The 13,758-nt window shown below is 42.0% G+C and overlaps 1 protein-coding gene across 2 annotated transcripts in view; it reads right to left on the bottom strand.

The window, feature by feature from the left end:
- Window positions 1-13,758, bottom strand: part of KCNIP4 (potassium voltage-gated channel interacting protein 4) — a 1,130,783-nt gene that overhangs the window by 256,623 nt on the left and 860,402 nt on the right. For both annotated transcript variants that reach the window (XM_063921664.1, XM_063921654.1), the window contains exon 2: window positions 147-271. In XM_063921664.1, coding sequence (XP_063777734.1) covers window positions 147-271 — 125 coding nt within the window. The remainder of the gene's footprint in view (window positions 1-146; window positions 272-13,758) is intronic.

Below are 13,758 nucleotides of genomic sequence, written 5' to 3' on the forward strand. Positions count from 1 at the left end.
GTACCCTCCTGAAACCATGTTCTGCACAGTACAATGCTGTACCCTATCAGCAATGATTTATGTCATGTAGTTCCAGGTTTTAGTGACACAACCTTGTATAAATATAGAGCTCAATCATTAGAATGCAGTAATATTATAAAGCTCACGTTCTTGAATCCTCTATAGAGAATCTGTAGCTCCTTCTTTGTGAACTTCGTTTGTGTTTCAAGCAGCTCGAGAGCCTCAGGGCGATGCCGCACTGTGGCCATTTCCAATTCATCTTCAACACTGTCTGAAGAAAAATGTAGAATACAAGTTAAAACAGGAACAATCAATGCAAATAGAATTCCAGCCTGAGAATTCAGAGACATAACGTTACAGAGAGCTGAGCAGGATGGTCTCCCACATGGTTTGATGCTGTAGTAGTCCTTGCTTACAACCATTTAATACTGGGGCTGCTGTCATTTGTTCTGTTACATTGTTCTTGCTATTAATACATTACATAATGTTGCTATACTCTTTACATTAATGTATGATGCGTACTACACATGGAGACTGCTAAGTAAGAGACAATAGACAGTGCATGCCAAATACATCTCTGTGTTCAATTTCAGCATCTTTGTGCTCACACTGGGCTACCGGCCCAGAAAAGCATTGTGCTCACCTCTGTATTCTGAATATATGAACAGCTACAAAGTGCTTCTGAAAACTCATTGCCCAACTTTATACAACTCTGCACAGCTCCACTGTGTCGTAAATATTCCCACTGATTTAATAACTCATAGAAATTAGAAATGAAAGATGAGTGTGAAAAACACTTGCATACTTTTATTATCTTTTCTCTGGGAGAAGCCTGGAGGTGCAAGTAGCAGGTGATGGGAGCGGGGCTGGATGATTTGCCATTATTAGTTCCCACCCCTTCATGGGTAAAATACTGGGATTCAATAGATAGATACAATGCATCCGGAAAGTATTCACAGCGTTTCACTTTTTCAACATTTTGTTATGTTACAGCCTTATTCCAAAATGTAATAAATTATTTTTTCCCCTCAAAATTCTACAACACAATACCCCATAATGACAACGTGAAAAAAGTAGTTTTTTTTAGATTTTTGCAAACAATAAAAAAACTAAGAAATCTCATGTACATAAGTATTCACAGCCTTTGCTCAATACTTTGTTGATGCACCTTTGGCAGCAACTACAGCCTTAAGTCTTTTTGAATATGATGCCACAAGCTTGGCACACCTATCTTTGGGCAGTTTCGCCCATTCTTCTTTGCAGCACCTCTCAAGCTCCATCAGGTTGGATGGTAAGCGTCGATGTACAGCCATTTTAAGATCTCTCCAGAGATGTTCAATCGGATTCAAGTGTGGGCTCTGGTTGGGCCACTACATTCACAGAGTTGTCCTGAAGCCACTCCTTTGATATATTGGCTGTGTGCTTAGGGTCGTTGTCCTGCTGAAAGATGAACCGTCGCTCCAGTCTGAGGTCAACAGCGCTCTGGAGCAGGTTTTCATCCACAATGTTTCTGTACATTGCTGCATTCATCTTTCCCTCTATCCTGATTAGTCTCCCAGTTCCTTCCGCTGAAAAACATCCCCACAGCATGATGCTGCCACCACCATGATTCACTGTAGGGATGGTCTTGGCCTGGTGATGAGCGGTGCCTGGTTTCCTCCAAACATGACGCCTGGCATTCACGCCAAAGAGTTCAATCTTTGTTTCACCAGACCAGAGAATTTAGTTTCTCATGGTGTGAGAGTCCTTCAGGTGCATTTTGGCAAACTCCAGGCAGGCTGCCATGTGCTTTTTACTAAGGAGTGGGTTCCGTCTGGCCACTCTACCATACAGGCAGAGATGGTTGTCCTTCTGGAAGGTTCTCCTCTCTCTGGCAGAGAGACCATCAGGTTCTTGGTCACCTCCCTGGCTAGGGCCCTTCTTCCCCAATCACTCAGTTTAGATGGCTGGCCAGCTCTAGGAAGAGTCCTGGTCAGTGGCGTAAGTTCGCCCCAGTCGCCCGAAGGCATGATAAATGTTGGTGCCCCCCTACATACTGTATACACACACACCCATCATATATAGCTATCCGGCACTCATGTTGAACAGTAGTAGCGTGCTCAGGTGCCTTTCCAAATAGTAATATAGATACACATACAAAGTGGACGGCACTCCAAGTCAGTCATCACAATAAAATAGACACCAGCATACCTTTATAGCACACCTACAGTGCTCCCTCACCCACCAGCGTGCCACAATGCTTTGGCGCAGTGGTGTGCCGATATACAGTATATATATAAAAAACACACAAACGCCTCTTACACACACACACAAACGCCACTTTCACTTAAACACACACACACCTCTCACTTACACTCACGCCTCTTACTTACACACGCCTCCTTAGCTTAAACACACACATGCCTCCTTCGCTTAAACACACACACCTCCTTCGCTTAAACACACACAATCCTCACTTACGCACACACACCTCTCACTTACACACACACACCTCACTTACACATGCTTCCTTCACTTAAACTCGCACACACACACACCTCCTTCATTTAAACACACACACACGTCCTTCACTTAAACACACAAACATGCCTCTTTCACTTACACACACACACATATGCCTCTGTCACACATACACGTCTCCCTTACACGCACACAACCTCTTTCACTTAAAAACACACACAAACAAAAACAAACACATGCTTCCTACACACACACACACACACACACACACCTCACTTAAACATGCACACATAAAACACAGTGCTGCCAACATTTATTAAAGACCCCCCAGCACCCCTCCCCTTTCCAACTACACACACCCCCACAGTGCAGCTTGAGGCAAGTGCTGCCAGTACCTGCTGCTATCAGCCCAATGGAAGAACAGAGAGCATCACTTGGCCAGCTCATCTGGAAGGGCCTGGCAGGAGCTGCGTTCTGGAGCTCCCCCTCTAGCTGTAGCCACAGCCAGCTCTCTGTATATACTAGGAGGCAGCTTCCGTGTCACTGACACGAAAGCTCCTCGCAGTGAACGATCTTCAGGGTCAGGCAGCGGGAGACAGTGGAGGAGATGTGCCCCCTTGAGGTCAGGAGCCCGGCGGCAGCCGACTCCACTGCCTCCCAGAGTTCCGCCCCTGGTCCTGGTGGTTCCGAACTTCTTCCATTTATGGATGATGGAGGCCACTGTGCTCATTGGGACCTTCAAAGCAGCAGATATTATTCTGTACCCTTCCTCAGATTTGTGCCTCAAGACAATCCTGTCTTGGAGGTCTACAGACAACTTCATGCTTGGTTTGTGCTCAGACATGCACTGTCAAGTGTGGGACCTTATATAGACAGGTGTGTGCCTTTCCAAATTATGTCCAATCAACTGAATTTACCAGAGGTGGAGTCCAATTAAGCTGTAGGAACATCTCAAGGATGATCAGTGGAAACAGGATGCACCTGAGCTCAATTTTGAGCTTCATGGCAAAGGCTGTGAATACTTATGTACATGTGATGTCTTAGTTTTTTATTCTGCATAAATTTGCAAAAATCTTAAAACATTTTTTTTAACGTTATCATTATGGGGTATTATATGTAGAATTTTGAGGGGGAAAAATTAATTTATTCCATTTTGGAATAAGGCAGTAACACAACAAAATGTGGAAAAAGTGAAGCACTGTGAATACTTTCCGGATGCACTGTAGATAGAATGGTGATATGTGCAATACTGGGGCGAGCAGTAACATTAGGTGAACCTAGGCAGGTACCTGGAGGACCAATTACAAAGGGCACCCTTGGCACTTTTGCCATCCTCTTCTGCACACAGGCTTCCCTTTGTTGCAGAGGTGCAATGGAAGTGCTTCTCCTTCTAAGTCTAGGGTACTTTTTTACCTTTTACACCAAAATATATTTAGATACGTCGACTTTACCCCCTTGATTTGAAAGGGAGGAAATAATATATTATTGTGCATATATACTGGTTATTACTGTTTATATGGCGTTTCTGAGATACTGTGTGTGTGTGTATATATATATATATATATATATATATATATATATATATATATACAGGTTGAGTATCCCTTATCCAAAATGCTTGGGACCAGAGGTATTTTGGATATGGGATTTTTCCATAGTTTGGAATAATTGCATACCATAATGAGATATCATGGTGATGGGACCTAAATCTAAGCACAGAATGCATTTATGTTACATATACACCTTATACACACAGCCTGAAGGTCATTTTAGCCAATATTTTTTATAACTTTGTGCATTAAACAAAGTGTGTCTACATTCACACAATTCATTTATATTTCATGTACACCTTAAACACACAGCCTGAAGGTCATTTAATACAATACAGGTTGAGTATCCCATATCCAAATATTCCGAAATACGGAATATTCCGAAATACGGACTTTTTTGAGTGAGAGTGAGATAGTGAAACCTTTGTTTTTTGATGGCTCAATGTATACAAACTTTGTTTAATACACAAAGTTATTAAAAATATTGTATTAAATGACCTTCAGGCTGTGTGTATAAGGTGTATCTGAAACGTAAATGAATTGTGTGAATGTAGACACACTTTGTTTAATGCACAAACTTATAAAAAATATTGGCTAAAATTATCTTCAGGCTGTGTGTATAAGGTGTATATGTAACGTAAATGTATTCTGTGCTTAGACTTAGGTCCCAACACCATGATATCTCATTATAGCATGCAATTATTCCAAAATACGGAAAAATCCGATATCCAAAATACCTCTGGTCCCAAGCATTTTGGATATGGGATACTCAACCTGTATTTTTAATAACTGTGTATTAAACAAAGTTTGTGTACATTGAGCCATCAAAAAACAAAGGTTTCACTATCTCACTCTCACTCAAAAAAGTCCGTATTTCGGAATATTCCGTATTTCGGAATATTTGGATATGGGATACTCAACCTGTATATATATATATATATACACACACACACATATATACATATATACACACACACACAAAATAATTTTTTTAAAATATAAATATTTTTGGCAATGAATGGGTTAATTAACAATTTCTCCCCAAAACACCAAAATGAATGTAAGAAAGATGGATGAGGGGGGAAGGGGGGAAACACGACTTTTAGGAGACAGATGGTTACATCCTCACCTCAGTAATGTCAGTGGGAATTTCCCACTGTTCTGTGTGTGGGTTGGCAAGCCGAGGGCGGGAGGATAGGACAGCACAGGATGGGCGGGCATGAGGGAGCGTGGTGTGACGTCAGCACGTCACCTTGCGAGCCAGCCAGTGCTGGACAGGGCTTTGTCTTGGCAACGCGACCATTCATTACCCCCAGGAATTTCATTTTTACCCCATTTGGGTTCATTTACCCCTGTTCCCCGACCACTGTTCTAAGTCCTTTCCACAGCTCACTGAACTTCTCCTAGCCATGTAATATAGACAGTAGAGGGTGTTGCATTTTCCAGGGAGCATTAGCACAGGAGATTGCATCTCTGATTCAGGAAATAAACGATTTGCAGCTAGGACACTCCCCGATTCAGGGACCAAGTATTTCCAGCCCTGTCACTAGCAGTTCCACTGCTACTTGACTATGAAACTAATATCCAACCTAAACTATCAGCATTTCTTTGTTTACGTACCCCTGATGCTAAAGTGCCTCTTATTGAATGCATCTCTGAGGGCCACAAACAAACTAGGGACATCAGTGGTCCACTATTATCTCATGTCAGTATCAAAACTATTGTTAAAGCTGTTGTTCAAGTCACTGTAAGCTCCTCACATCTAATCCAAAGCAGATTCCGCTCATTTGTCCTTTTCTGACTCATGATGAAGGATCGATACAAAGATTGAATTACTATGATAAGTCATGGCTTCTCAGATGATTCAATGTGGATTTTAATCATTGGTTTCCATCAGATATATTCATAACTGTCGAACCAGTCCTTCAAGAGCATTAAGTCAATTAAGTCAATTTGGTGAAGGTACTAAACTGTTTACATATGTAACACCCCCCCCCATACACGCCTATGGGTACTAGGTCTGTGTAGAAGTGGTGTCCTTGCTGCTCTTCTTACCATTTCTCTGATTCATTTATGGAGGTGGAAATGCCTCCACCTGAATCTTGGACAAGCTGCAGGGGTAATGAACGGGTCTTCCGTCCACCAGAGATCAATTTGGGAAACATCTGCCCCAACACCACTGACCTTCTATACTCATCCATTATAAACCACACAATATTTGTTGCCAAAAGCATAACAGTATACAATATTTATTTATCTTAAGTATAGGAAGAATGGTGGCAACTTTCTGACAATCAATGAGAGAACAAATATAAGCGGCAAAAATCATAGAAATATAGAGGTCTATTTATTAACATTATTTTTACTAAAATAATGTGAAAAAGGGTGTTTTCACACTCTTTTCACATTATTTTAGTATCACCTGAATGTATTAAAAGGCATTTGGAGCAGCACAAAGGATTCGGCGCCCGGCAGCCCAGCAGGAGCAGTGCGAACCGCCTCCATGGACTGGTAAGTATACTGACCTGCTGGGCAAGGTCCGTGGCTCACAGGGGCAGTCGCAACATGGGGGCGGGGGGTTCAACAGTGTGGCGGCGGTAGCGGCAATGTCGGTGGGGCGGCGCATGCGCAGCAGGACATCGGGGTATTTTATACTAAAAATATCCCGATGATACTGCGGCGTGTCATCGCAGGGGCAGAGCTGGACCGCAAGATCTGCCCCTGCATTCGATAGTTGATGCATCCCTGCGATGTAATCAATTATCGCAGTGCGAGTTTGGGCGATTTTATCACCTGTCATCCGCATCCTAGATGCGGGTGGTAATAAATAGGCCCCATAGAGTCTTAACAACACAAAAGTACTGTACTTGAGATTGCATAAAGACAACAACAGAAATCGAGGTATGATAATTCAATAATAAATAAGACATACTGTAAGAGACTAGACAGATGGTAAAACATGAAAATATCAACAAAGACTGATGTTTATTAATAGCAGAAACCACTATAAAATGACAAATATCAATAAAGAGTACAAAATCTGAACTTTTTACATGAATCTTCGCAAAATAACATCAGTGACATAACTAAACTTGCAGGACATAACTAAAATGGCATTAAAAGGAGAGGTAATAATCACGGAGGACTATAATCTTCCTGATGTAAACTGGGAGGGGTCTGTTGCTAGTTCCACTAGAAGTAGGGACATTTTAAATTCCCTTCAGGGAGCAATCCTTCACCAATTGGTGAGGGAGCCTACTCGGAAAGATGCTATATTAGACCGAATATTTACAAATGGAGACTGAATATCGGATGTAAAAGTGGATGAAAACCTGGGATCCAGTGATTATCAAGCAGTATGGATCAGCCTAAAGACAGAGACTGACTCATACCATACAAAAACACAGGTGTAGGATTTTAGGAAGGCTGATTTTGTAGGGATGGGAAAATGTGTAAGCGATTCTTTGGCTTTTAGGAAATATAAGCAGTCACAAAATAATGAAGACAAGAGATATATCTTGTTAGAAGGAGACTACGTAAATAATCAGTTGTGCAAAGGCACAAGCTGAGAAGAAAATGGCCCAGTCAGTGGGTAAAGGAGACAAAACTTTTTTTAGGTATATAAGCGAAAGGAGAAAAACAAAAGGCGGAATAATAAAACTAAAGACAGAGACTGGGAATCTTGTTGAGGGAGACAATGTAATAGTAGATCATCTTAATTATTTTTGCTCAGTATTCACTACTGAAAGAGAGGGGGAGGGGCCACAGTTAAGTTGCAGGGATATTCAGGAAAATGAAACAAGTACATTTACAGAGGAGAAGGTCCTAACAGAACCCTCAAAGCTGAAAGTGGACAAATCTATGGGGCCAGGTGGGATACATCCAAGAATACTAAAATAATTAAAGAGGTGCTGGTAGCACCATTGACAGAATTATTCAACCAGTCATTAGCTACAGAAGTAATTCCAGGGGACTGGAAAAGAGCGAATGTAGTCCCACTGCACAAAAGTGGAAGCAAGGAAGAGGCAAACAACTACAGACCAGTGAGTCTTACAACAGTAGTAGGGAAATTGATTGAAACACTCTTAAAAGAGTTGTAGACTCTCAAATCCAGCAATTTACAGGATCCCAAACAGCATGGATTCACTGGGGGGAGATCATGTCAAACAAATCTTATTGACTTTTTTGACTGTGTGACTAAAGTGATGGATAAGGTGGAGCCGTGGATATAGCTAATCTAGACTTTAGTAAGGCTTTTGACACTGTTCCACATCGCAGACTGCTAAATAAACTTGAAAGTTTCAGATTGAATACTAGGATTATTGACGGATAAAATCTTGGTTGCAGGATAGAAAACAGAGAGTTGTGGTAAATGAAGTGCATTCACTGGAGGGAAATGCTACCAGTTGAGTACCCCAGGTATCTGTACTTGGACCAGTGCTTTTTAATATCTTTATTGGTGACATTGTAAATGGCATTAAAGGGAAAGTATGCCATTTTTCAGATGACACAATGGTATGCAACAGAGCAGACACACCAGGTGGGGTAAAACAAATGATTGAGGATCTAGGTAGACTAGAGGAATGGTCAAGAGTGTGGCAATAACAGCATAATGCCAAAAAAATGCTAAATCATGCACTTGGGTCTCAAAAATCCAAAGGCTAAATATAGTATTAATGGCACTATACTGGAAACTACTGAGGAGGAAAGGGATCTAGGAGGCACTATCTCAGGTGACTGAAAGGCAGGTAAGCAATGTAACAAAGCAATGAGGAAGGCTAGTCAGATGCTTGGCTGCATTAGGAGAGGAATCAGCAGCAGAAAGAAAGAAGTAATAATGCCGCTGTATAGGTCATTGGTACGGCCTAATCTAGAATACTGTGCTCAATTCTGGAGGCCATATCTTCAAAAGGATATTAATACATTAGAGACTGTACAAAGAAGGGCAACTAAAATGGTACATGGCCTACATCACAAAACATACCCAGAAAGACTAAGAAATCTCAATATGTTTACTAAAATTATATATAGACACACAGACGCGAAAGAATTTTTATCGCTCCTGTGTGTCTATATTAATTCGGGCGCGAAGTACCTTTCAAATATATAAACTAGTCAAAAAACATTAGATTATATAAAACTACAAGCTGCTCCCACTTGGTACTCTGAAATATTACCAAAGATAAAATAAAACTAATATATATATAAGGGAGAGAGCGCATAAAGTTTTATAAGGTTTTATTACAATTTAGAAACATAAAAAGGTTCTTTCCTTGTTTGCAATATTAATACATGCATATATTACTAAAATGCTGATTAAACCACTTAATATATATAATTTGTACTACTAACATATGTATCATTAATCAACCGTCTGTATTGATTCCACTTAGTCCATAAATTGTGATTTTGATGACAGCTGCTACAAAATATCAAACGCAGGTTCCAAAATCCCTTTCTGTGTTTACTCAGATAGATATTTTGTAATTATGTCCCACACCTGAGAGAAGCACTCATAGGATTGAACTGTGGTATTTAAAATGGATACAGGCTTCAGTATTGATTAGATTTGCTCTGAATGGCCATTCATCTGTAAATTTCTCATATGCTGATTATTTGTGATGTACATAAATTCGCTTAGCCAGGTATTGCATCGATTTCAGCAGAATTATTTTGTATAGTTTGTCACAAGCACTGTTTCTCACCTCTCTGCGGACCGGGCACAGACTTTCCCCGTTGCTTTGTGAGCTACTCAGAGCAGTAGCATACCGCCGCTGACAGCTTAGTTCTCCTGTGTAGCTCCGTCCGCGGAGGTCAGATGAAACAGACCGCGATGAGAGCTCCCAGCCACGGTCACGTACTGTTCGCACTCCCCGTTTTCTCCCAGGTATACGTCCAACGGGAGGGGGAGGGTTTAGATAGACGTGCCGCCGGACTTCAAACCAGCTGGGACCGCAATGCTTCTCACCTCCGGAATGCAGGTATACAGATAGATGTCTGCCGAACTTCACAAGTAACCAGCTCCTGCGATAGTGTGGTTCAGATCAGAGTCCCAAGTGGATTTAAAAGCACAAGAGTATGGCACTCTTAACGCGTTTCTCCGTTGTGTTATTCTAACGGTTTCCTCAGAAGATAACCACCTGTATAGGGCACCCTTATTTAAACAGAGTCTCCTCCAATCGCATGTTTCCATTCATTATAAGGAACAGGTGTACTCCAGGTATATATGCATAATCATTTCTTGATGACTAGTTAAATATATTATATTCAACAAATAAAAAGAACATTCTGTCTTATATTCATATCTAACAATATGTATAGTTTGGAGCAGAGAAGGTAAAGGGGGGACATGATAGAAACTTTCAAATATATCAAGGGTTTTAACAAAGTCCAGGAGGGAAACATTCTCCAAATGAAGAGAATCGATAGGACACGAGGACATGCACTGTTACTGAAGAGCGGGGGGTGGGTGTCAGGGGAAATTTGAGGAAAAGTTACTTTACAGAAAGGGTAGTGGACAAGTAGAATAGCCTCCCATCAGAGGTGGTAGAATCTGAGACAGTAGAACAATTTAAACATGCATGGGATAGACATAAGAATATCCTTACAAAGAAATAAGGATCAAATAAGGTTTGAGATAAAAAAATATGGCAAAAAAAAGGGGGCAGACTAGATGGGCCAAGTGGTTATTATCTGCCGTCAAATTCTATGTTTCTATGTTTAGTGGCAGGCATAGAAATCAGGTAATAATGATAATGAATGATATATAGATGGTAAAATAGTAGAGAATGTAGACAAAAGTACAAGAGCAAAGAGATAGCACCGATAATCAAAGGAAACTCCACAGTAATCGATACACACCATCAATGTCGGACTGGGGCATGAAGGGCCCACTGGGGGAATGCACTGGTAGGGGCCTATATGTAGGGGTCTGGTCAGTCTCGAGAGGTGTGGCATGGTCTGGGCCCCTTGATAAATATATATCGTAAATATTGATAGCGCATGCAATGTACCAGATTAATCAAACCAATGCACTATAGAAAATCCACCATAGTACTGTGCAATATAGGGTAACTTATGTATAATGTGTAATTCAAGAGCACAGACTGAAACCTGATCCTTAGATGATGAGGTGGGCCCCCAGGCAGTTGTATGCATTATTGATAATCAACCCAAACCTTACTAAAATAAAGACACAGATATTTAGATTTTGGCAGAAATTGTTAGCTATTTATTTTAATAAGCAATACACTTCAATAGCTGTAAGATATAAAATTAAAGTATGTTGGCACAGTAAGAATGGCTAAAATCAGCCCAAACCAAACACTAACCCCACTCAATCAAAACAATCCAAAACAAACTAAAACCAAAAAAGTATACATTCAACACCCTACCTTGACTACCCACCTGGAAGGGTGATGACGCTGCTCCAGGTTATGTTATCCAGCAGATATAAACGGTCAACAAAAGGTGAGCGCACCTAAAAGCTAAGAACCAATCAAACTCCAACTGATATCCGCACCAAAAACAGGTAGCCAGCCGTTCTTTCCCGCAAGAGGCTGACCAAGGCCCCTACAAGCCCTAAGATAAAACTAAACCCACACCCCCTATGCCTATAGGGCAAACCCCATCATCTAATTCCTTCTACAGGCCCGACCCCAGTCTCCAAGGTCTAACCCACTCCATTCCCATTCTGTAATTTTAATTTCTACTCTAATACAGCACGATCTGTCAGTGAGTACCATGGGTGCATACAATGTTGAATGGTAAATGCTAATTTCTGTAAAGCAATGTTTTTCAGAACTTAGCATGTTGTATTTGTACTCTCAGTGCAATTTATCTGGATAATAGTCTTTTCTGCACTATGTAAACACAATAGCAATTGTAATAAGTAATAACTCTTAGTGGAGAAATGCAAATATTGTAAAGTCACTTACTGTATCTGTAAAGAACTCAAGATAGGTAATAGTCAGGAATGCGGATAGGATCCTGGCGGTTGAAATCCTGATGGTCAGTATCCTGACAGTAAGTACTGGAGATAGGGTTAAGAACTAGGGGGAGGGTTCGGGTTATGCTGCCCGGGGGGGGGAGACGGGGGGGGGGGGGGGAGTCGGACGGTTAGGCTTAGGCTGCTGGAGGGGGGGGGGTTGGGGTTAAGGATTAGCTAAGTAAGATTAGTGTTAAAGTACACACCAGGATCCATCTGGTTATAGATGCCATTCCAATAGAAACTCCTTTTTTACTTGAAGAAACCCTCTACAACATTAACCCATAATCGGAGTCTGTCTCTCGGTCCATGGACGAACTTGAAAATGGGCCCGGCTTTCCCAAGGTGTCAGCGACATAACCATGCTGCTCTCTAGACCTCCAAAACACATCCTCATCCTTGCTACAGCCTGCTTTCCAGCCACAACAGGGATTAACTGCCATGTCACCCAGCTCCTCAGTGGTAGTGCCCCAGCAGCCACACATCCTCTCCTCTATCTTAGGAACGCCGTTTGGCATCAAACCTGCCTTTTTTATGGGCTCTACTCCTCCGTTTAAAATCAGGTCTGACTCTTCACACTCTCCATCCCTGATTACATCACCCAGCTTTGGGTCATTTCTAGACGGAGCTGATGGCTCTCTATTAGCTAAGCAGTGGCCATCTTGGTGTAGTCCACACAGTAAATTGTCGTTTTGGGTGGTTCTTAGTGTATAAAGCTCCTGTGGTCCCCTGTACGCTAAGGACCAGGAGGACAAGTAGGTTACACATAGAAATGCAGAAAAATTTACATTTGTAAACCGTAATTGGCATCTCCATTCTGCAACAACCCTGTACAGAGATCCACAGGATTCACAAACCTTTACAGGAAATTGATCTACTGGAGGACCTTTTCCATATTATAATTACTAAATTTGTCTGGACCCAACAGGCTGAGAAAGCGCACACCTGATTGACCCAGTGACAGGTTGTACAAGGTGATGACTTGTTCTTGGCCCTGAAAGTAGATTACCCCCATACCCTGGGCTCTGCTGGAGGAATCAGTAGGCATGAAGGGGCTGGTTATAACCTAGTGCAATAAAGATTTTGTTTTTTTACCACTGACGACCACGCTGCTGCAACTGAAGAAAAGAGGAGGAGACAATGCCAGGGTGTAGAGGAGCAGCGGAAACAGAAGATCCACAGCAGGTAAGTGTGGCTGCTGGAAAAAAAAAGGATGGGGGGGGGGGTGTCAGCAGGGCAATGGATAGACATGAGGGGAGTCGAGTCCATGTAGAGGTACTTGCTGAGTCCATGTAGAGGTACAGGGGGGGGGTGAGTCCATGTAGAGGCATGGGGGGGAGCTGAAGCCATGGAGAGACACTTGTGGGGCAGCTGAATTTACTGGAGAGTCAAGGGGGGGGGGCTATGGAGAGACACAGGTTGTGTGTGTGTGGGGAGAGGGGAGTGTGAGGCTCAGTGGTCTATCTATAATGGGGGACCCACAATGCACAACTTGCACTATTTCAAAACTTACCTCCCCGGAGTCCCACGTTGTCATAAGGAGCACTGTACAAGTCCCTGGAATCGGGAAGTTGCGTTGTGGCCATTTTCCTGACGTTTCGCATGCACAGTAGGCTCTGGTGCTCCTAGTTCTCAGAGGCTACTGTACTGCTGGCTAGAAATCTGCTGAAAATTTGGAATTTAAGGAGGGCATTTGCCATCAACAAGCCAAATTTACATGCCTGGCCCTTTGTGAAAGGTCATTGTGGAAATCTTAGAACT

This window comes from Pseudophryne corroboree, chromosome 1 (assembly GCF_028390025.1).
Source record: "Pseudophryne corroboree isolate aPseCor3 chromosome 1, aPseCor3.hap2, whole genome shotgun sequence".
Lineage (NCBI taxonomy): Eukaryota > Metazoa > Chordata > Amphibia > Anura > Myobatrachidae > Pseudophryne > Pseudophryne corroboree.